At 41.4% G+C, this 24522-nt stretch overlaps 1 protein-coding gene across 1 annotated transcript in view; it reads right to left on the minus strand.

The window, feature by feature from the left end:
* LOC308114794 (neural-cadherin) overlaps positions 1-24522 on the minus strand; it is a gene marked incomplete at its 5' end in the record, with an annotated part of 144628 nt that overhangs the window by 19930 nt on the left and 100176 nt on the right. Inside the window, 5 exons of the mRNA XM_080471974.1 lie at positions 3604-3697; positions 5751-6747; positions 6834-7463; positions 10485-10768; positions 24127-24270. Coding sequence (XP_080328100.1) covers positions 3604-3697; positions 5751-6747; positions 6834-7463; positions 10485-10768; positions 24127-24270 — 2149 coding nt within the window. The remainder of the gene's footprint in view (positions 1-3603; positions 3698-5750; positions 6748-6833; positions 7464-10484; positions 10769-24126; positions 24271-24522) is intronic.

Raw genomic sequence — 24522 nt, forward strand, 5'->3', positions numbered from 1 at the left:
AGATGTGCCACCTCTCACACATTAAGAGTGAAACTCAGTTACCTATAAACTCGCACTATTTGCACCACACAACATTTGATGGGGAATATCTGTCTTTCATATACAATAGCTCACCCATAAGCAACAGATCACACTTGATGAAGGTTGACAGCTGGAAGCTTTTATCTTTCACTTATTCGTGTTTTTGTTAATTAGTTCACCTCAAAAATTAGAAACTGCAACAGGAGATCAAGCATGCTGATGAGCATCTTCTCTACCTCCACCTAAAAAAAGATGGCTGCCCCACTGGGTGATAATGTAAAAAGTGCAGCAAGTCACATGTATATGTCACACTTCTAACAAAGACAGAAGTAGAGCTTGTCCTCATCGTGTGTGACGACTTGAGTGTTTAGATGCTAAATTCATGTGATCACAACAGAGACTGACAATCCTGATGGTGGGAGCAGACCTGCTGAACAGTTGATGTTTAGCATTAGGTGTATTAAATATTGTGTTTTCATCAAAATAAACTTGTGAGTTTTGGCTGTCAAATAGCTAAAACCTATTTGCAGGTCGTTGTTTTTGTTCCTCTTGGGCTTTGTAGATTAACTAAGGCATCAGCAGATTTCCAAATCTTTTTTTTTTTTTTTAATAGAAAAAAATAAACATTGTGTTGTCAAAACATGCCTAAATCTGGTAAATCGCAGTTTTGATGAATCTAAAGTGGATTGAACGCAAGTCTAGACTGGTGCTTCTACTCATTACACAGATTTAAAGTTGCATGAAAAATGTAACAATCCTGCTTAAGAAAGGTCGTCTCTCTTCTTGACCAGGGGATCTTTGGCTCTTTCTGCTCTGCCGCACCTCAAAATTGATCTCGACCTGGTCCAGAGAACGTGCCACTGGCTCGTGTAACTGTTTAACCTCGTAACGCTGCTGCGACCTTTAGCGTTGGGACCAGATGGAATAATTAACCAAAGCTGAACCGAGACCAAAACGATTCCTGGATCGAAATCTTCATTCCGCTGCTGCAGCTGAACCTCATTGTACTCTCTCTCTCTTTTTTTATTTTTTTTGCAGAAATGCGACAATTTGAAGATTGTAAACCTTGTCACACAGCAGTTCACTGGCAGAACAGTAATGAGAAGGTATAATGTGTAGATCAATTTCAAACAAATGACTGTCGGCTCGGGCGAGATGCTGATATCTTCTCGTCTTTTCTTGTAACATGCTGTTTGTGTTGACTTCCTCTGAGGTGAAATATTCTTACTGGCCCACCAGGGCTTCAGCACCTCACTTGGATAGTTTCAGCTTCTTCTTCTTGTTCTCGTGATTGTTTCTTTTCTATATGTAAATAAATTTCAGCCTAAACCCGATCCATACTGTGAACAAATTCCTATCGGCGGGGCACGGTGATGAGGCGCGGCGGTTCAGGAGTGTCTATGGTAATTCTCTCTCTGGTGGTTCCTTTATTCTCGGCCCTTTCTTGTCGTCTCTTGTCGTCTCTTGTCGTCCCTCCTTATAGGTATCTCGTTAGGAGGAGAGGTGGCAGGGAGTGCAATCAGGCTCTCCTTTCAATGCGTCCGCATGAAGCCTCGCCTCATCAAACAAAATGACTGCGCCCTCGCTGTGCTTCACTGGGAATTTTCAATACCTCTGGTTATGAAGTATTAATAGCACTGTTCCTGACAAGTCAGATCCCCTTTTCTATCTCTCTCTCCTACCAGTCCTCAGCTCTTTCATTCTCTTTCACACTTTCTTTGTTACTACCTTCAAACTGCCTGTTCCTCTGTCCCGATTTTCCTTTCTCCTCCATGTCGCGCCGCACCTTTGTACTGTCTCTTCCTTTCTAGTGTAAATCTGTCAGTTCCCGTGCAGCTCTTTTATTTTCTTTTATTTTCCCTCCTTTTCCTTGTGCCGTCTCTTGCTGCGTGTCACATGAGAGGGGACACTTTAGGAGAGAATCTTTTCTCTGTGACTTCCAACACATCCTGAAACCTCTTTACATCTGCCATTCTCTGCACACTTTTATCCAAATCTACTCACAGATATGCCCAACAGAAAATATGCTTGTTTATACTGTAGGTGGTCCAGATGACAACACGAGTGTCTCGCTCGGCTCTGAACACTCCTCAGGAAATGAAACTCTCCCCTTTTTTTTTAAATACATTTACACGCTATAGTCATTTCTTTAGAATTGAGTCTTATATAATCTCCCTATGAGGATGGGTTCTTGTTTTATTTACCGAGGTTTTTAATCAAATTGGATGGATTTAGATTGTGGTGTTTAGGACACTGAATAGTACACTGAATAATTTTCTATTTTAAAAATTATAGTTATTTAATTCAAGTTGCCTTATACCTCAGACATCTGAGGTATTGTCGTTTTTTGCAAAGTAAAGTAATAAATAAAAAAAAAACCCCAGACCCCTCAGATTGGCATCTCTGGGATAAGCTATGGGCAACTTTGAGAACTCCAAGTTCTGTTTACAAAATGGCTGTGCTCTGTGTGACATATTAGCATAAACAGCATTTTATATATATGTTTTTTTATTGTTATGATAGCACTTGCAAAGTTGTTTGATAATTTCGGTGATTCATACATCCAGCTCTGCCTAATTCGTGGTGTCCTTTAATTCAAAATAAACTCAAACAACTTTTTTTTTTCTAAAGGAAATGGTGTCATTGAAAATTCGGAATTTCAAACTCAGAGGCACCTGGAATGCACAATAAATGTTCTGTAACTTGAAAATGTGGCAGTACTGTGGTAGGAGATGACAGGTTTCCAAACTGTGGTCCAGGACTGGAAATCACACTTAGTTTTGTCTGTTGTGGGACTGTTAAGATTAGATTTACCTCTGTCAAAGAAAACCATATAAATGAGTTTTCATCCTCCACAGCAGGCTGTGAAGATGTTTTATTGTTTTATGCAGTTGTTAGTTTCCAGTTATATTAGTCTATTTGGCTTCGATTCATTACAACTTTCACTGTAGACTTGTTACGAGTGGGATACATGCACGAGCCCCACATACTCTCATTACAAGTTCCACCCGTGGGGGCAGGCTGGGTCTAGTTTCCAATCATTTAGTATAATGGCATGTAAATACAGGTTTATTCAAAAGTCTAACATTGTCCTGTAATACAACAATATTGCAAGTCTGACTGAAATCCATTGAATGAACCTAAACGTGGGACTTCTGAGAGAATTCAGAACTTTACAGCAGCAGATCCTATCAAGAATCTTCATCACTGCTTTTTTCCACATCTCATCTGGTGTGACTGTCTCCTCCTCTTCACTGGCTCTCAACCTCATGCTCGTCTCATGCCTCAAATGTTTGTTCAACTTATGTTTTATCATCATCACTCTGGAGTATCACTTTTTCATGGTCTTACCTCATCACAAGTGTTTACCACTGCCCTACTTAGTTGTCAACCTCACTCTTTCTTTTACACTCTCCCTTAGCAGTTCCTCTTTTCACCTTATGGCCTTGATCTCTTTAAATCCTTTTTCCTGACACGTCTGACTCTTACATGTCCATCTCTACTTTCACCTACGTCACTCTTCTTTTTGCAGATCATCTTTCAGCCTTTTACAACTTTCCTCCCCAGATGAGATCAAAGTACCTTGAGGGTTTGCCTTCAAACCGGTACACTTTCTCACTCCAGTCATCAAGGTCGGGGGATTGAACTTGTCCGAGCACTGTCGTCGGGAGAATACCTGTCAGGAGGGAGAAGGTAAAAGACACACACAAAAAAAAGAATGTTACCTTTGAAAGGAATTAGTTTGGAGTACAGGAAATCCCTATGGCACAAGCCAAACATTAAGAGTGAAGAGGGAAAAATGTGGAGGCTTCTTCATGGAGATAAGGTAACGGGTGACGCTTCATTGGCACGCACGGTCATGGTTTGGCGGCACAGCGGGAAGATGTGCACACATTAGAGCCTCTCGCACAGTTTTTTCCCCCCTCTTCCCCCCCAAAAAAAGCTGAACACAGCGCTGTAATCCCTTTAGCCGTGAAATCAGCTGCCTTTTAAAAATGCCTCCTGTTTATGTGCCCGTCAAACCTGGGACTTAAGCTGGAGTTAATTGTTTGCTTCATGGCATGTTGTTGGGGTACGTGATGGATTCGTATTAGTGGGTTAATGTACTTTCATGTGGAAAGGCCCTGGAGAGGGAATCCACTAAAAATACATTACAGAAAACCATAGTTTTTCCAGCAAATTACAGCAGGCTGACAGATGGTATGAAATGCTAAATAAGTGATGTGAGTTAGAGCATGAGGCTGTGAGCAGTCGACTGTGACTGGTACAGTAACAACACAGACCGCAGAGCACTCAGGAGGTGGAGGGAGAGACACTCGTGGACCCCAAGTTACAGGAGCCCATCTGTGATCGGAAAGAAACCAGTTTGAATCCTGCAAACTGGCTGGCGAACTGGGAGCTGGGACAATCAATTACGACTGAATGACAAATGTTGTCTTTTCCATCTCCAACTACAGTAAGGGTGCCCTCGAGCAAGGCACACTAACCCGAACTGCTACAGTGAAGTAGAAAGGGCCAGCTTTTACAGAAAAATTTAACAAAACAGAAAAAAAAAGAGCCTGAGCAGAATCCAGACATCCTAAACAACTTGTGAATCTTTGTGTAAACAATCAAACGTTGCAAAAAGGCTTTATCAGTGAGCTTTTACTTTACTAGTATTTTACATCGGTTCACTTTGATTCTCTCACTAAATGAGAGAAAAGCCTCGGGCTAATTTCACAAAAGCGAATTTGCAGGTACAGCTCGCATGAAAATGGCGGCAGCGTTATGATGATTGTTGCATGCAGTTTGGGGAAAGATTCATGGATGTTACAGAGCATGTGCATGCTTATGCATGGGTCAAATGAGTTGGTTGTTTACTTTGATGAGTGAAATACTTACAAAATAAATACATTTCATACTGACAAATCACAGCTTGCAAGTTGCAGGTTTAGTTAAGGGGACCTCCTGCTTATATAATTTAGGCTGTTACAGGACAAAAATTGGAACCCTAATCCAAAAGCAAATATGATGTGCGTATATACAAGATGGAGAAATATGTCAAATTCATTTTTGTAATTTTTCTTTAGATTATCTTTGTAAGTGGACAAGTATCGAACTTGGATATAAGGACTACTATAATTTCATACAGTATCTCCACCAGTCAGAAAGGCTGCAGTGAAAGTCATGCTGATCCAGTATGTTTTGGGATGATTGTGTAATGCTATCACAAGAAATTAGTGCTTGCATTCCTGAGATGTTGCATTTGTAAAAACTGTGACTGAAATGTAAACTTGGCAAACTAATCAGTTTGTCTCAATGTTTTTTTTTTTAAGACAGTGCACAATGTTGTGTTTCTTGCAATAGCCCTTCAAGGTTTTGCAAAAACCCCTCAAAGGTGTTCAGGAGACGTCACAATAGCAATGACTGTTGGTGAGTGAAGGGAATAAGAAAGGCCAAAAGACACACCATTGCTATAATATTCATTGCATCAGGTTTCGTGGTTTAAAGTAGTCTGGGGCTCAGCTTTTGGTCTTTGACCCACTTGAAGTGGTGCCAAGGAATAAAGTGGGGCTTTGGGCTTTGCCAAATCTGTGGCAGTAGAATTTAGACCTGCACAAGTAAAATAAACAAAACAAAAAACAAAAAACAAAACAACAAACCCAAATAAGACATTTTTCTGGAACTTAGGGCAGACTGGGGAATTTATAGAGACCCCTCTATAAAACTCTACAAGCGTGAATACTTACCCTCATAACTGTAGACAATGAAGTTGGTGTGTCCAGGTGAGTGGGGGTGATCATTCCTGTCTCCGATGACAACTGTCAGTGTGCTGGTGGAGCTCATTGGAGGAGAACCGCTGTCAATCATGAGAATTGGGACGCGGTACTCCTTTTGCCGCTCACGATCGAAGGTGTGGAGGGCCGTGATGGAGGCGCTGCCATTACGAAAATCAGTCAAATTGAAGTTGGTGGCATCTGAGGTGAGCAGGAGAAGCCGTATGGAGAACGGACCACCGTTGGCAGATGTGTCGCGGTCCGTGGCGTAAAGTAGCAGAGAGGTTTCATTCATTCGAACCACTTGAGGTGCTGCTGTGTTCTCCCAGACCACTGGCTTATAGGCCACCTCGAATTCCGGCCCATTGTCGTTAACATCCAGTATGGTTACCATAACAATCGCAGTGCCTGTCAGGGGGGGAGTCCCAGCATCTGTTGCCAGAACCATGATCCTGTGCTGTGAGATTTTCTCTCTGTCCAAAGAATCGGCTACAACCACCCAACCAGACTGATCCACCAGGAATTGCCCGTAAGGGTCTGATTCTTTGAAAATACTGTAAGTGAAATGCCCATTTTGGCCCGAGTCTAGATCTGAAGCTGTAACCTGCGCAACAATTGTCCCCACAGGCACATCCTCAGACATTGTAGGTGACTCGTAGAACTGTGGGAAAAAAACCGGCGCATGATCGTTGGCATCCTCTACCTGAACAAGACAGTAGGCGAGGCTGAAGAAATCTGCATCTTCAGCCTTTAGGGTTAAATTGAAATTCCTCTCATGGGGCTTCTCAAAGTCGACCTCTTTCTTGAGTTTTATCACGCCACGTCTGTTCACTTTGTCTGTCTCCACGAAGAACTTCCTGTCTTCGTCACCGCCGACGATGCTGAAGGTTACTACAGCGTTCTCCCCCTCATCGCCGTCTGTGGCAGAAACTACAAGAACCTCGCTGTTCACCTCGAGGTCCTCATTCATCTGATAGACACATAAAGGTTAATGATTTACTATTCATCTAATAATGCTAATGTTAATACAAATTAAAGGACGTGCTGCTGACTCACCTGAGTGTTGTAGACTCTCTGAGTGAAGACGGGTGGATGGTCATTAACGTCTGAAACCATGATTGTGGCTGTTCCGGTGCCAGCCAAATCCCCGCCGTCCCGGGCTTCCACCACCACCAGATATCGGTCTTCTGTCTCCCGATCCAGGGAACGCAGTACCGTGTATATAGTCCCCGTTGAGGCGTTGATGGAGAACAGGTTGAGGTTTATCTCGTTGCGAATGTTCTTGATGATGCTGTAGGTGAGCACAGCATTCTTGCCCTCATTGGGGTCGTCGAGGTCCATGGCGCGCATCTCCATCACAGAGGTGTCCGCAGGCGAATTTTCAGGCACTTGGCCGACAAAACATCCGTCTACTTCCATAGCAGGGCACGGGAAGAAGGGAGCATTGTCGTTGACATCTTGGACTTCCAGAAGCACGTCAGCAAATCCTGTGAGGCCAGAACCCCCCTCGTCTGTGGCGAGGACAAGGAACCTCCATGCCGGCCGCTCCTCGCGGTCCAGGCGACGCTGAGCGTAGATTCTCCCAGTGTATTCGTCGATGGTGAACTCGCCACCCGCCCCCTGGCCATGGAGGAAGTAGCGGAGAGCAGTTTGGTCAGCTTCCTGGTCTGGATCTGTAGCTGAAACCTGCACAAAGACACAGAAAGGAAATGACCATAAGTCTGTCACACGCACAGACATAGATATAGTGGTTGCAAAGTCTGTTAGATGACAAACTAAACTGAAGTTTGCTAAGAAGGGGGCGAAGGGATCATACTCTGCTTGTTTAAACATCATGAGGGTTTAATGGCAGCATTCATATTTGTTAATCAAACCTCAAGCTGGCAAGAGTAAACAGCCATTTAATGACTGTGACAATTCAATAATTTGTTGAGAAACACAGAAGATAGAAATGTACTGGTCAGTAGAAATTTAGTTGTAGGCTCAAAACTCCGGTATGCTTTAAACAAAGTGACTGTTGTTTCATCAAATAGTAATAGTTAAGTCTATTTTTATTTCATTTAAATATATTGTCCAAGCTTGTCTTGAAATTTGAAGTAAATGAAAAACTTATGCACAATAAACAGATATAATAGAGTTAACTGCAACAACATAACTCGGGCAATATTAAGATTCTTTTAAATCTAAAACTATCTAATATATGAAAACATCCTTCATATTTTCAATTGGGTTTCAATTATGCTTCTATCACAATTGTTGTGACAACTTGGTCAAAGCAGCCACCCTGACTTTTCACTCTAGTTCAAAAACATTCTTTCGTCTTTGAAGAAACTATTGCTGTTTTTTTCTTTTCTCTTTTTTTTTTTTTTTAACACCACAGAGTTTCTTATCAAAAAAGCTGAATTGCTTTTTCATTATGTACAAATGTCAGGCCCAACAAATAGGACAAGAGGCAGGGAGCTGATTGCCTGCTGCCCCTGCTCCACAGAGGGATTCCTCAACACAGGAATAAACATTTCTCTGTTGCTTTGTCCTGTTTGCTTAATTAACCTGCCTTCTCGCTATCTCTCTGAACGAGGGGACAGGAGCAACAGCGGCGAGACAAGCTCTCACATCTGTCACCGCGACACACAATGCAATTAAAAGTTAATAGACGTTGACAAAAGCAGGAAAAAGTACACTTTTACCCTTTCTTCTCCTCGTTTTCTCACTGGAGGGTTTGTTTACGGAAGCCTTTGAAGTCCCCAACCCCCTCCCAACCCCCTCCCAACCCCACCCCACCGCTGCAGCCTCCCCCATGTTGGCTCTTTGCATTTCCTGACAACGTGACGCAGGTACACAATATTGAAGATGAGCAGTTGCGGCACCACAGAGGAGGCTGCCGCGCAGGTGAAGTCAAAAAATATTCATTTCAAATTGGATTTTCCCCTCCGTTCGCTATCTGCTGAATTGTATTAGTATACGGTGCTGAGAGCGGCGTGCGTTGAGGAAGGGCCCGGCTGCCGCACGCCAGAAAAAACTATTGAGAGCGTTAGAGAGGAACCGAACGCACATCAAATCAATTCCAGAAGGCGAGGGGAGGCAGGCCCGGGTTGAGGACTCGGTGACACATGCCTCTCTGACGGGGATTACTTCCCTGCCCTCCTAGACGTGCTTCCACCTTTTTAATCTGATTTAGCTTGGCGGCACATGCATATTACTGTGAATTACCGGAGATAGGTGTGACGAAAGGTGGATGAAAGGTACAGAGGAAGGAGGTCGACTCTGACTTCTCTGGGGTAACTTTTCAGGTGGTGGGCACTTCCTGCCGGGAGGTTTTCGGCATATAGAATCTCGGCGTCTCTATCAGTAGATGTTGTGTTAAACACAGTCATGCATGTGTGATGTGTTAGCATGTGGACACTGGATCTCTGCGGAGGTGTTGCTTCAGGCTAATTCTCCGCTGTGTCTGGAGCGTAACCAATGCTATTAGATTTGTCTGCATTAAATCCAGTACATTTTCACATATTGTTCATATAAACGTTGACTGTTTCACAACACGTTCCTTCACGTCGAAGATGTGTTAGGAAGGTGCAACCTTCTCATGTTTACCTTCTAATGAGTTTCATCTGGACTTAGAGGATATTTGATCAGTGTTTATAATACATAACTTAGTATGACCGTAAAAGAATATCCACCAAGTTGTCAGCAGGTCCAGCCATAAATTCTATGTCTGCCTCTGCATTGAAGGGTCATGGGTCACATGACTATCAACTATCAACTACTATCAACAAACACAATGTCCACCACTAATTTTGATAAAGTCAGACCATTTTGTTGATGATACTTTGGGGAAAAGTACAGATGCTTCACCCTCAGACCTTTCATGTAAGAAACAATCTCATCCCAAATGAGTGCTTCTAATCCAGAATACAACCCAAGCTCAAGAATCTACCTGGCTTGAATCCAGGGTTTTCTCTGGGTACTCTGGTTTCATCCAACAGTCTAAAAACATGTGTTTGAGGTTAACCAGTGACTGTAAAGTTGAGTGAATGTGAGTGTGTGTGACTGTCTCTCTGTGTTCGCCTGAAATGGACTGGTAACGTGTCCAAGTTGTAACCTGTCTTCACCCATAATCAGCTGGGATCGCTTTCAGCTTCCATCGAACCTGAATCTTAATAAAGTGGCACAAAGGAAGGATGCATGGCTTCCAGGACCATTTTAAATGGATGTCACCTCCTCAATATGTCACTTATTTCTCCTTTACTTCTACCGCCGAAAATAAAGCTCTGTGGTGAAACTATTCTTTAACCTGTCTGTTTCAATGTACTGATTTGTCTTTATATTTGAACTGATGACATGACAATAGAATATTGGTTGGGTGCGTGGGAGATAAAACTCTTTAATACACATGAGTGAGTGATGTCAGTTTTGATATTTAAATGATATTCTTAATACTGATTCCAAATGTGTTTTTTTAAGGATCAAGTGTTATTTTAAAACGTTGACATTTACTTCATACATAATATACATGATCTTTAGGCCGCCAACTGGCACTAACTACTTCTTTTCCACTTTTTTAGTATTATGAACTCTGGCAGTATAAGTGATCTTTCCTGTTGTATTAAGACCAATTGCTTTTTTTAACCGAATTGAACATTTGATCAGAATAAAAGAGATGTAGTAAGGCCAATGCTAACATTTTCAATCATACAGCCATGGTCTTACCTCCAGCATGAATACAGGAAGCTGAGTGAGCTCCTCTGTCACAGCGGCATGATATTCCGTCTGGCTGAAAACAGGAGCCTCGTCATTGCGGTTGACCACCTGAACCACCACCAGCGTCTCGTTCTCCCACTTCCCATCGGAGGCCACCAATCGGAGCTCGTAGCGTTGCTCCATCTCGTAGTCGAGAGGCTGAGCTACGAAAATGGTTCCCACCTCAGGCTCAACATCGAAGGTGCCCATGGTGTTTCCTGATGTGATCTGATAGCGCAGCTTGGCATTAGCACCTGGAGGACACAGAGGTCAGTATTACCACTTTTAAACTGAACAGAAACAGTTACTAGCTCGGGGTGGGTGCCATGACAGACTCTTCCTCGGTTCTACCTCAAAGCCTTCAATGGACCAGCTTGCTTTTTCACAAAATCCATTATGTCCTACGTATATATTCATAACTAGCAATGACAAGAAAAAGAGGAAAAATATGCTCCAAAACAACAACAACCAAGCATGTTCTTTGCAGCCTTTGTTGGCCTTCACCTACAACTGACCCAAGCTGTTTGTGCAACATGACCGTCACATTAAAATAAGTATTTCTTCCTGAGAGGTCTTCACGGTTCCCTCCAAACCTGAAATGATAACCAACTTGCAAAGAGTTAGTTTGTCTTCTCCCCTTTCCCCTTTCCCCAGGTTTACATTCAAATAGACTCCGTTATGAGCTACTCGAACCATATTCTCTCTCAATCCAGTAAACTCCAGCATGATTTTAAATTTTTTTTTAAGGCAAGGACTTCATTTAGTTTGGTCTCTTAGTTCTCTATAACTCTTCCTCCTGTATATGGTTTCTGCTCTGCTGTGTTGTGTTGTAGCCCGGCCTACCGTTTATCCAGTCTCAAGGAAATTAGAAATCATTGCAAGATCTGGTTCGGACGTTGTCGAACCAAAAACCTGCATCCTGGCAGTAGAGGTGTTGTCCCCACAAGGAGGACAAGTCCTGACTGTGGAAGCAGATTCATGTCCCCACAACACTAATAAATGCACACACACGCACGCACACAGATAAAATAAAAAACAGAAACAAGAAGGCACTCTGAAGGCACATACCTCCACCTGGAAGGACAATTTCCCCTTTCCAGCTGCGTGCTTCCCATCTGGATGATATCATGGATATTGATTTGGTTTCCATAATATGATTTTGATCCATCTCAAAAGTTGATCTTTTCTGCCTTGACATGTAGCCAACAGCCAATCAAATTTGATTAAGAAAATATATTATAAGCCCATTTTTTTTATTTCTATTTCTGCTACTCTGCCAAATTATATCTAAGTTTTTCAGTAATTCTGTTGACCAACCAACCCAACCAGTCAACCAACCAACCAACGACGAACAGACGGACTGACAAACAAACAGCTATGAAGGGCAACGGAACATAAGAGTAATGATAATGAAAACAGCAGCGTCCTTCTAATCGAAAGCATAGAAAAACAAGGACTGAGCTGAGCTGCTTTCTTTTGCAAAATGCCGCATGAGCTGTCTGTCAGAACTCCTATTTGGAAAATAAACTTTTTGAATGATATTGGGGTAGATTTTCAGGCAGGAAAAAAAGAGACAAACATGTTTGATTGGCAGTGGACTCACACACATACAAACACACACTGATCACCCCCGTGTGGACAGCAGCAACAGATATCAAATATTTGTGAGATAAACAGGCATCTCCCTCACAGCGGGGCTCATTAGACGCCTCGCTCTCCATCATACTTCCTCTCTCTCTCTCTCTCTCTCTCTCTCTCTCTCTCTCTCTCTCTCTCTCTCTCTCTCTCTCTCTCTCTCTCTCTCTCTCTCTCTCTCCCAACAACACAAATAATCAGGCTTCCATCACTTAAGAGGACATTGAATTGAAGTAATGTCTTGGACATTTACCTTTACTTATATCTACCCATACACCAAGCCTTAATTCATAAAGGCCATTATTTATAGCATATAGAATTGCTTGTTTTGCCCCTAATTGATTTTGTGGGCAAAGAGTGACTTTTCAATAAAAACATGAGCACAAATAAATGGCTGGTCAAGCCCATAATCATCCTTCTTTCAAGGCAGCAGCACGTAAGGTGAGATATTTAGTCTATTGGGTCTATTCTCCGATGTGCTTGAAGAGCCCAGAAACCCTCACACTGAGGCCGTTTGGATCAGATCAGATTGAATCGCCTTGTTTTAAAGGAAGGAGGAGTGACTCTTGTCTGAACTCTTAACTACGTCTCTAAGGGTGAGCTCAGATACCCGAGGAGCAAACTTAACTGTACTCGCAACCTTGTTCTTGGGCGCTGGAACACACATTGACTGGTAAATCCACATCTATGCCTTCAGGCTCAGCTCCCTCTTCACCACAGCGGTCTGCAACAACGCCTGCATTACTGCTGCCCACGCCAATCTCGCGCTCCGGTTTACCGACACTCAGGCAAACAAGACCTCCAGATACACATTCACCGCCGCTTGGGGCAAAGGCTCACTTTGAACTCAAAATGTCCACACTTCACAAACTCAGAATTTTCATTTTGTCTATATTCTTGTCTTTTTCGCCTCACTCTCCACCATCTTTGACTTCCCCTTCTCCTTCTTGCATCTCTTACCTATCGTGTCTTTGTCAATGTCTTTAATGTTGAAGTTGTTAAAGATGTTTGTTGTAGAAGGTAAATAATATTGCAGATTAGAGAAATTTTAAGTTGTTTCTCAATTCTAAATGCCGTTCTCATCGCTTAAAGAAAAATGTAAATGATTAAAAAGCATATAAATTCAGCACAAATTCCCTGAACTGCACTTTAGTTTAATGGTTTACTACAGGTCACCGAGATGGACTGAGGCTTTGACTGCTCTGTGTCAAACTCCTGCTTTCATATATTGGTGAGAATAGGTGTGTCCACCACTTTTTGGCTTTACTATAATGTTTTGGCAAATCGGACAGCAGTGACTGGGTACACAGCTGTTTTTAGAGGAAATCTGGAGGGATCCATGAAAAAAAATCCTTGGTTTGATATTACATTAACGTTCACAGAAAAATCTTTTATTGTTCATAGTCTTTCCTATTTTCCAAATGTCTGAAGTATCTTGTTGAATTCAAGTCTATCATTTCTTCACCAATACTCCTCGTCAGGGATGTTTAAACCACTTCATGTATTATCCTTATTAATGTTACTATTTATGTCTTCATTCTTTACCTTTTCTCTCCCCTTTTCACACAACTGCTTTTTTGTTTGTTTTTTATTTTCTAAATCAGTTTTTTTCCAGATTTTTAATTTGTTTTTCATGTCCCTCTTTGTATTTCTCCTCCATCTCTTCTTTCCTGTCCTCTCATCTTCTCTCCTGATGAAGTGATGAAATGCCAATACACACATGGACGTGGTAAGCACACACTCACATGCACGCACACGTGCACACACACAGTCACACGCACACAGGCACAGATGCATGTTCAGGGCCCAGAGGCAGGTCTGTCTGGGTCCGGCTTGCTTTCTGTTTACCGGCACCAAGGAGACTTTAGGAGACAAACACCATCTGTGGAGACATGGAGGACCTTCATTACGACACCGAAGTGTGTCTGTGTGCTACGTGTGTTTGAGGAAAAGCTTAAGTGCACCGGTCCGTCACAGCCTCTGAGCACGATCTGTCGTGACACTCACCGAGCAGCTTAATGTGTGTGTGTAAATGCAAGTGTGTGTAAATGTGTGTATGGGGAGTAGCTCCAGCGGTTTTTGCCTCCGGCAGCCTCCCTAATGATCAGTCTGGCCATATGGTGTTGCCCTCTTAACACACACACACACACACACACACACACACACACACACACACACACACACACACACACACACACACACACACACACACACACACACACACACACACACACACACACACACACACACACACACACACACACAAGGGGATAGGGCTGATTTAATTCGCAGCCTAGCAGGAGGCCCAAAATTGTGATTAAGGTCAGATCTCTGCTCCTCGTGAGGTGGACCTGAGGGAAGACTCGTCCCTGAGCACTCCTTCGACACTCTGAAGGACTAAACTTATCATTGGAGGAAGTTTCATGTTGAAACCACATTAAAAAATATCACATATTTTGGCCTCAGATGGCTGCTAGAGATACGGTGGGTTTTTAAGATTCATGGCAGCAGTTTCCAGAGATGTTTTTTCCATAATCACAGCATTTTGGGGTTTGGAGTGTGTTTTCCTTATACTGCTGTGCTCTCACTCATGTAAGTGCCTAGTTCTGGTACTTCTTGTCATATAGGTTGGACATAAGAGTCCAGATGGACCCTGGGACACTGTACGTGGATCAAGAGTGCATAATTATAACATTTGAAGCACCACAGAGCACTTCACAGCTTGTCAGACAAGGTGACAGAAGATACAGACAGTACATACTCTGCTTCATTATTGTAAATATGGATTCCAATCAGGTTCTAGTGGTTCTATAAAATAACTTGGTTTAGTATTTTGTCCAGACATATCTTTACAGCTGTTTCCAACTAGCTTCTACTTGCAGACCCTTCAACAGACCACCAGCTAGATGCACAACTGCAGCAGAAAACAACAATTAATCATCTAGTGATTGCTGTAATTATTCAATTAGTAATGAGGAGGAACATTAACCCCTCTTCTCTCTTTGTCGCCAAAAAGCCTTGATTTTTGTGGTCAATTATTCCTTTGTAAATCAGTGGAATGGCTCCCCAGTGAAATGCATCATGTAATCACTTAAACTTGAGTTGTGCATCTAGCTGGTGGTCTGTTGCGGGGTCTGTAGAAGCTAATTAGTGGACAACGGCTTGTGCAACGATGTGAGTTTCCAGTACTTATGCTGTGACAGTGGCTGTCTGAGAGGATGTTTCATTGTTGTCTACCTTAATGCTCCGGCCAGTTCAAAACAGCTTGTTCCACAGCTATACGTGTTTGAAACTGTCTTTCATGCTCTTTTTTCAAGCCATATCATCATACTGTAATACCATCTGGTGAGATCTGAAGATGTCACACATGCAACAGTTTTACAACACAGCGGTATTGATACTTATTTAGGTCTATACGAATAGTACAGTCAGCAACATTTTTATGTGAATGTACAACATTCATGTTTTTTGACTAGGCTCTACCACCTATTGCGCCCCAACTCTCTACAGAGGTCAATGTTTCCTCCTCAGACAGTTGATACTCACTTCCCATAAAGAGGGAAAGTGCTTTCAGAGGCTATATCAGAGGCACCAAGCAGTGGCAAAGACAAAAATTAGCATTGCCATCTCATGAGACGGCCAATTCAGTGTTTAAATCCTACAAATTAATGCATATCTATCCCACCATAGTCTTCTTTTATTTCCAATATTGTATAACATACAAAACTGCAACGACTAGGAGCAGTTCTTTCTCCAAATATCTATTTGAAGCCATTCAATGAATTAACAAATAAACACTGGTACTGAAAGCATTTATATTCACATTTCCTTTATATTGAATCAAATAAAAAGTGGACACACATTCCAGTTTTACACACAGTTTTCTGCTATTTCTCATACTGCTCAAGGCTCTTCTGAGATTCAAAATGTATGAAAAATAGTTATTGAAACGGTTGGAGGAAAAAATATCTAAAGTGCATTATATTATATTTTTGACATTAAGTTGTCGTCCAGATATGTATGCGACTGTGTGTTTTGATTTGTGGAGTACGCTGGGGCCTGGCATAAAGGTAAAGAGCAGAGTACACTGCAAAACGTTCAACTCATATTTGTCTGACTTCTCCTCAAATCCTCATATAATATCCTACTGAATATATAAGACACAATCACCTAAGATTTGCAATTCAGTCTGAGATATGGGCTTGCTTTTCAAACACACATGAAACAAATAAAAAAGACATTTCAAGACGCAGAATTAAAAAACATGATTTTACAGGTCAAATACATGTTAATGATGAGGTGATTTGATCTCAGTGTGTAGATGTTTTGTCTATAAAATTGGGAAAAATTACATATTTTCTTGCAGAGCACCGAGGGCCTGAATACACAGCAGTGATTCTGAAGGTGTCACAGTCAGAGCAGCATATCAAATGCAGTCCTCCGGAGTCGCCCGGGAGACTTTGCTTAATTTATTTTGCACACACTGACCAGCTTGGCTGTGGATAATAAGCCAGCAACCTTTCTGTCACTCCTCATCATCACAATCATCAGCTTCAGTGTGCACTGTAACACCACTTCTGTTTGGTACAACATGTATGGACTATCGCTCACACTCACACATACACACACCCCTCATTATCACTCAGCCTCGCTGCAGTGGAAGGTGTTTGTGTGTGTTTACGAAACCCCCGGGCGACACTACTGAAACACCAAACTCAGCGGAATTAGAAAAAAGCCTCTTGATCTCATTAGCAGACGCTCTTAGTTCGGCAAATTTTCCACTAGGAGGACCAAATGGATCCAGAAAACACGGCGGGTGACAAAAGCTGCTGCGCCTAATCAGCTTTAGGGAGGAGGAGGAGGAGGAGGAGGAGGAGGGGTGTGTGAGAAGTGGTAATCCAAACCCCCACCCCCTCTCAAACAGCCCCCCTCCACCACATCTTTGATTACTCCAACAAACACCAAATCAAGCTGAAATGATTGGAGGAATTTTATAGCAAAAGGATGCACTGGTTTGTGTGTGTATGTGTGTGTGTGTGTGTGAGTGTGCGTGCGCGGGCGGAAGTGCATTTATTAGTGTTGTGGGGACGTGAATCTGCTCCCACAGTCAGGACTTGTCATCGTCGTGGGGACAAATTTCCCATTCTCATGATATAGTTTCTCAGTGAAAACTTATTTTGAGGTTAGAATTGAGCTACCGAGGATAAGTCATACTTACTGCTTCTTTCAGACTAAGTTTGCAGGTGATGAATGAAAGATGAACACTGAAAACATGATGTTTCTGCTGGTGTGTACAGGTTTGACCTACTTTTTGGGCTTCCTTTGGGTTATTATGCTGATTTTACTTTAATATTTGCAAAAATCCCATTTTAATCACACAAACGATTATATTATAGGTGAAGACATTCAAAACCTTTTATATATGGCGTGGACAGGGTGTTACCTATCAATTTAGAAATTACAAGGGGACAAAAGCATTATATTAACAAAAATCATGCATATTTCCTTCTTTAAAACTTAAAGAGGAAAAATTTAATACATTTCACACAGGATTACTGTAAAAGACTGACAACATGTTATGAAGTACCAAAGTGCTCAAAACTAAAACTTCAACTATGAGTTAATTTGGGCACATTTACAGTGTCAGTGTTTAACTTCGATGTAAAATGATTAATTTGATAAATAATGGGTCAGCAGGAGATTAATGGAAGCCAATGTAAAGTCCTCTGAAGTCATGAAAACAGTTATGGATGTGTATGTGTGCGTGTGTGTGCGCGCGTGTGTGTGTGTGTGTGTGTGTGTGTGTGTTTTCCCTGTAATTGTGTTTGTCTGACCTACAGTTTATACCTGGACTGGAGGTCACTGGTGCTTCAACACCTGTCAGCTCCAACAACAAACTGTGGTCATAATGTACAGCACGCACACACACACACACACACACACACACACACACACACACACACACACACACACACACACACACACACACACACACACACACACACACACACACACACACACACACACACACACACACACACACACACACACACAGAGCCACAGCCAAGGTGATAGAGCAGTTACTGCAGTCACAGGATAAAACCTTGGGTTCAATTTACTGCTCATCAGACCTCAAAGTAAAGCTTTCAGGAGTTTGATTCTTTCACCTTTACTAACCCTCACATAAATACACACACTGTCCAAACCCATCATAAACAGGATAAACAGCATGCAGCGAAACACATGAATGTCAGCAAGTCTATATATAGCTTTTGGTTACCTCTTGCCAAGAAACAATTTGCCACACCGCTAAGTCAGCGTTGATTTTGCATTTCTAATTATATGCACCCGATTTGGTATATTTCTCCCCGTATTTATAGTCCCGCTACATTTCCAAAACATGGGTTCAGGCATGAACCGGAAAACACTATGGCATCAAACATGCACACCATTCGCAGGTCTTTTATCAACCAAGAGCAGTAGTAAAATACACATTTGCTACTTTGCAGCTGCACTTTTTGTTTCTTGTAAATTGGCGCTGCCTGAGAGAATGGTCCAAGCAAACTTTCTCTGTATAGAATACTTACAATGGTTTAATTTTAAAAAGATGTATTTGAGGTTATTTGGCATTAAATTGCCTTTTGGTCTGAATGTGAATATACATGTGTGAATGTCCCTACTTTGAGTCCACAGCGGGGCGTTCTGTGGGAAGTTTTCATGTTCATGCAATGATTTTCTTCAGGTATTTCAATTTTCTCCCACAGTCCCAAAACATGCATTTAAAGTTAATTAGGGACTCCAAATGTTCCGTACATGTAGATGAGTGTCTAATTGTATCACTTGATGGAAATCTGTCTCCCCCCTCAGTCAGCTGGTATTGGCTCCACCCCACAGAGACACCCTACCTTGCATCAAGCGGTACTGAGGATGGATGGATAATAGGAAATGCTGTATAATTATCTAGAAACAATTCACACCACAAGTTTATCACCAAATCATAATTCCTTCCAATTTGGAACAAGTGAGGAATATCAAACGGTTCCTACAAAGGACTCGTTTTAATCAACTCAAAGCACAGGCTGTTGCAAATCCAGAGAAATAAAAGAAATAACATTATCGTTGTCAGCAAACAAACCCCTCTCCTGACACACAGCTTCGCAGGCTGACAATGCTGCAATCCACTTGTGGAAACGCTGAGATTACCCTCGTGCATATCTAGTGGGTGAATGATAAATATTCAGAAACATGTGTAAGGACACACAGATATCTCTGCACTCTTAGTGCTGACTCAGCAGGGACCAGATCTTTCAGCTTTAGCTAATCTCAGTATCCCCCCCCCCCCCCGCTACCTGCCTGTTGGGAAGGTTTAGAGGGTGAGTATTGGTGCTAAGATGGTTGGTTGTCTTTATCTGGCTCCCTGCGTGGTTTTGGGTCGAGGGGTGTTTGTTAATTACTACACGGAGACCCTGGTGAGACAGAAAATGGGATAAAGCATCAGCATTTGGGAGGGAATGATCAGCAGTTTGCTATCTTAGGATCTCTTAATCCCGTGCTCAGCGTCTTCCGAAAGCTCTCAGGGTTCGATCAGACGGGGAATGAACATCAAATGTAAACTATTGCAGAGACGACGGGACAATACAAACACAAGAAAAAGATTAGGGCGAATAAAGAGCCAATAATTTAATGAATAATGACACTCAGCAAAAACCTAACAAGCTTTAACCGACAAGTCAATCAGTTTGGGATTAACAGAAGTTTTTGAAAGTTTATTTGATGGAAATAATCAATTTCATCTAATTTATTTACAGACTTGGACATTGATTTAAATAATCTATTTAAATAATAATCACACATGGCCTGTACAATCTTATTAGTGAAATACTGATAATGATGATTTATTCAAACTGTATTTCACTGCGCAGGGTTGAAACTGCTGCACTGTGCATAGCAGAAGGTTCATGGGTTCAGATCTGGGCCAGGACTTCCTGTGTGGAGTTTGCATGTCATTTGTCCTGTTTCCTCACACAATCCCAAAACATGTATGTGAGGTTGATAAGTAGAGGACCCTAAATTGCCAGTGATGATGATGATGATAATAATAATGCATTTTATTTGTATTGCACTTTACAGTTGTAAAACTCAAAGTGCTCGTGAAGTGTTTGAGAGTGTGTGTGTGTGGTTGTCTGTTGACCAGTTTGTGTCCTCAGCCTTTGCACATTGTTAACTTCTCACGCCTCAAGATGCAAAACTGAATGAAGTTTGACGATGGATGCTTTGTCTCTTCTTGTTTCATAATTCAGTCTGTGGGTTGGTTATTTTACCACCCTGGTTGCTCATTCTAATCCTAGTCAAAGTAATGAGATTAATGTCCTGGTGAGTTCTTTGGAATGTCTGTCTGTTTTGTATCTGGTTGTTTTCTCTTTGCTTTTGGCTCCGGTTTTTTAACTAACCTGGACTAAATGCAGTTATTAATCATGGCATCGCAGGCCAAAGACCAGAGAAGACGTCTATATGGCTGCTCTTCATGAATATATTACGCAGCGCCTCGTTAACCACCACAATTCAACTTTCTGAAGCAGAGCTGCAAGCATAAGTCATTGAAACTGTAGAAAAACATGAATACACTGTAAAAAAAACAACCACATATAAACTCTGTTTATTCTTCAGGGGAGACCACAGCCCACTGTGAGAAACAATCACAAGTTTGGTGAAATAGAATTTTTTTTATCTTTTGTAAGTTTTTTCTATATCAAATAAATGGCTTCATTCTGTAATGTGATCCCACTCAGAGAAGAAGTTCGAAGAAAGAAGCCAAATGGGAGATGAGCGGTGGAAAGTCTGCTGGCCTCCTGTGGGATTCAGAGTGAATCAGTATTACAACTACCAGGCCGGCTGCGAATAGATCCCACTGTATGAATGCAGATGGCAGCTAACAACAACTCAAAAAAAGGTCAAAGATTAAAAAAACAAAAAATAAGTAAAAAGACGTGATTCTCTTTCTCTCACTTGCGCTCTGGGTGAAAAAAAAACCCTCGGAGGCTCCGAGCTGACGCCGACAGTCGTCATTAAGAACGAAAGCAAGATGCAGCGCGAGAGAGGCTCGTATTTTTGTTGTTTTTTGATTTTTTTGTCTCTTTTCTGCCTCCTGCTGCTTATTGGTTTAGAGCGGTGGAGGAAGAGGGATGAGGGACAAACACAAACAAAGAGACAAACATCAAAACTGTCGACCTCAAGGGAGCCGCAGCACTCGCTAACGAGCAGTGACAGCCAGAGAAGAAGAGGAGGAGAAGAGAGAGAGATGAAACTGAGGAGCAGAGGAGAGGAAAGAAGGAAGCCCCACCAAAAATTGAAGAGACATTGCAGAATAGAAGAAAAGAAAATGGATATAAAAAACACACTTTTTTTAGTTACTGAAAGTTACCATGCTCACGGATAGAACTATGTTATTCAGATGGAATGTAAATCAAAGCAGAAACAAAGTCTGAGACGCAAGGAAACAATTACTGAATCTTCCATTTATGACAATATCAAACAAACAAACAAAATAAACTCAACGTAATTCGACACAACAGCACGCGAATGAGCTTTATTGAGGCTGCCCAGCTACTTGTGGCACTTTACACCTCCCAGATCACACAGGAACAGATTAGAAAGTGCATGTACTATGAACACATAATTTCCTAGTGGGAGAGTCAGTGCACATTTGAACGGGGCTGCACATCTAAAGACGGAGTGAATTACTGACAATCTCAGATTAAGTCTTGCATGAGTAAACTCCACTCAGGGATGGCTTTTATTGCTGTAACAGGTTTTCGCTGCACGTCATGTACTGTAGAGAATGCATCAGTCTTACAGGCTGTACATACATGCAATCATGACTGCAAAGTCACTACAATTCATCAACTTGCTCTTCAACACAATAACCTTTGTTTAGAGGGAATCTATGTGCTGAATTTGCAGAGGTTGTCTCCAGGTACTCCAAACACCTAAAAACATTGGACTATAATCTCAAACCAATCATCCTGGAGAAGCTCCTTCAGATTCTGTCAGTTTTTCCACTGAATTGGAGGTGACAACTGCTATCTACATAGTTTAGGATGCAAGAGTAACAATGTTATCTTCATCTGTGTGTGTCACCAGTGCCTTCAAGAAATAAATAAATGAATCAAACCAAGCAGTTGTTCTTGTAGCATTTACGTATGGGGAAGAACGGTCCAGCATTTTATATCTTTGTGAATCTGTAAATTATTGTTTTGGTCCAGACCATGTTGCTTTGATGCAAACATAATTTGAGGCAGTAAATCTATTAGTTGTTAGTAGCTGTAGTAGTAAAAAACAGAATGTGTCTCTTTACTGGAGAAACATTTTAAAAATGCAAGTAATTCACATTTCAGCAGAACTTGGCCTGTATGCCTTCATATGAGAAGGGCTCCTCCTGGGTCTTCGTAAACAAGCTTTATTCCCATTGTGCAACAATTCCTTTAAACATGTTGACATCTGTTATATATAAAATAAAATGAAATAAAATAAAATAAAATAAAATAAAATAAAATAAAATAAAATAAAATAAAATAAAAATAAATAAAATAAAATAAAATAAAATAAAATAAAATAAAATAAAATAAAATAAAATAAAATATTGAAAATAACTCGCCAATTCAAAACTTGATTAGAATATGAAAAATAGTGTAGTTCCCTATGAGTTCAATTCTAAAATGAATGAAGAAAGCTTTGATCAGTATTAAATGTTTTCTGAAATGTCATGTGTCAATAAGCAAATGAGGTATTTTCTTAAGAAAATGCCTCCATTGTGAACATATTTTGAGATTGAAAATCTTAACCAAACCTGGAAATGAATTGAAGCCAATTCTTTTTTTTATAGTAAGATTTGCTGACTTCACTCTTATCACCTTATTTGTACTGTAAAAGCAGAATGACACTGGATTAGTTTAAATAACGTTTAAGATATTAAATATATCCACTGCCCACAATACGTTCAACGTTTTTTTTTTTTTTATTGCAGCCCGACAATAAGTTTACGTGTTTACTGTACAGCTCTAACTTTAAGTTCCAACATTACATTCACGTTTCAAGAAAACAATTGTGTGTAGGTGGGTTTGGTGCCAGCTCACAGCCTGAGGTAACAAATGTTTCATCTGAACACAAACACAGTCCAAGTGGAAATGTGTTTCTTTACTGTCATGGTGTTTGGTTTAAGTTTTGAGTTTTATGGGTGCAGAGCAGATGCACCTTGGGAAAACTACAATACCGATATGACCTGACTTCCATCTGGGTTATTTTGTTTAGTAGAAAATCTTTGCATAAAGGTATCGTCTAAAACCTCAGAAATAAGAGAAAGGAAACAGTAAGACTCAAAAATAGCTTTCTATAAAGCCAGGAGAAGAAGAACTTGACAAACTAAAAGCTGAATGGGTCCATCCATCCATCCATCCATCCATCCATCCATCCAACAAGCAAACTGAAATAACATTAAGATATGAAGAACATTAAGGAAACAAAATCAATAACAGAAAAAAAAATGTATGAAAGTTTGAAAGGAGTTGAAAAGGTTGGGGAGAATGGGAGGACAGAAAAGTGAAAGAAAAAGGAGGAACTAGAGGAATCAGAAGACAAGAGAAACAGCGATGGGAGAAATGAAGAAAGTGACAAAAAGAGGAGACATAACAAAGACGCAGGAACAGAAAACAAACTTGGTAAGAAAACAACAAAACGAAAAGAGAAACTAATGTAACACAGCAGCCGCACACTGTGCATCATTAGGAAAACAGACCTGAGATGCAACAAGAGGAAGAAATGGTTCATGTCCCAAATTTCTTATTTGACATTCCTCAGACTTTGATCAGTCTGAATAAAGTTCACATGAAATCACACTGAAACTGACTTTGCGCTGCCACCACTAATAACAGCGGCAGCGGCAGCACCAAAGCATCCCGCACACAGACAGCATCTGACTCACCTTCATCTTCATCGTTGGCGGTGACGGTGATGAGGACGAAGCCCACCTCCTTGTCTTCCTCCACGCTCACCTCGTACACGGGCTGGGCGAAGGCCGGCGCGTTGTCGTTGACGTCAGTGACAAAGATCCTGACGTAGGCCGTGTCTGAATGAAGAGACATTTCAGTGAAGAGCATCGCCTCAGATGCACCGTTGGCACGACTGTAGCTTTCCATTCAGACGTCGTCTATCCTGCTTTATCCACCACAAAGTGCCACTCACATACACACTTACTAGCAATTTAGTCTTTAATTTGTATCAAATGCATGTTTTGAGATTGGAGAACCCAGAGGAAACGCACCAATGCACAGCGAGAACACGCAAACTCCAGACAGGTCGAATACCAAAACTGAACTGG

Source organism: Lipophrys pholis (assembly GCF_963383615.2).
Source record: "Lipophrys pholis genome assembly, chromosome: 9".
In the NCBI taxonomy this organism is placed as follows: domain Eukaryota; kingdom Metazoa; phylum Chordata; class Actinopteri; order Blenniiformes; family Blenniidae; genus Lipophrys; species Lipophrys pholis.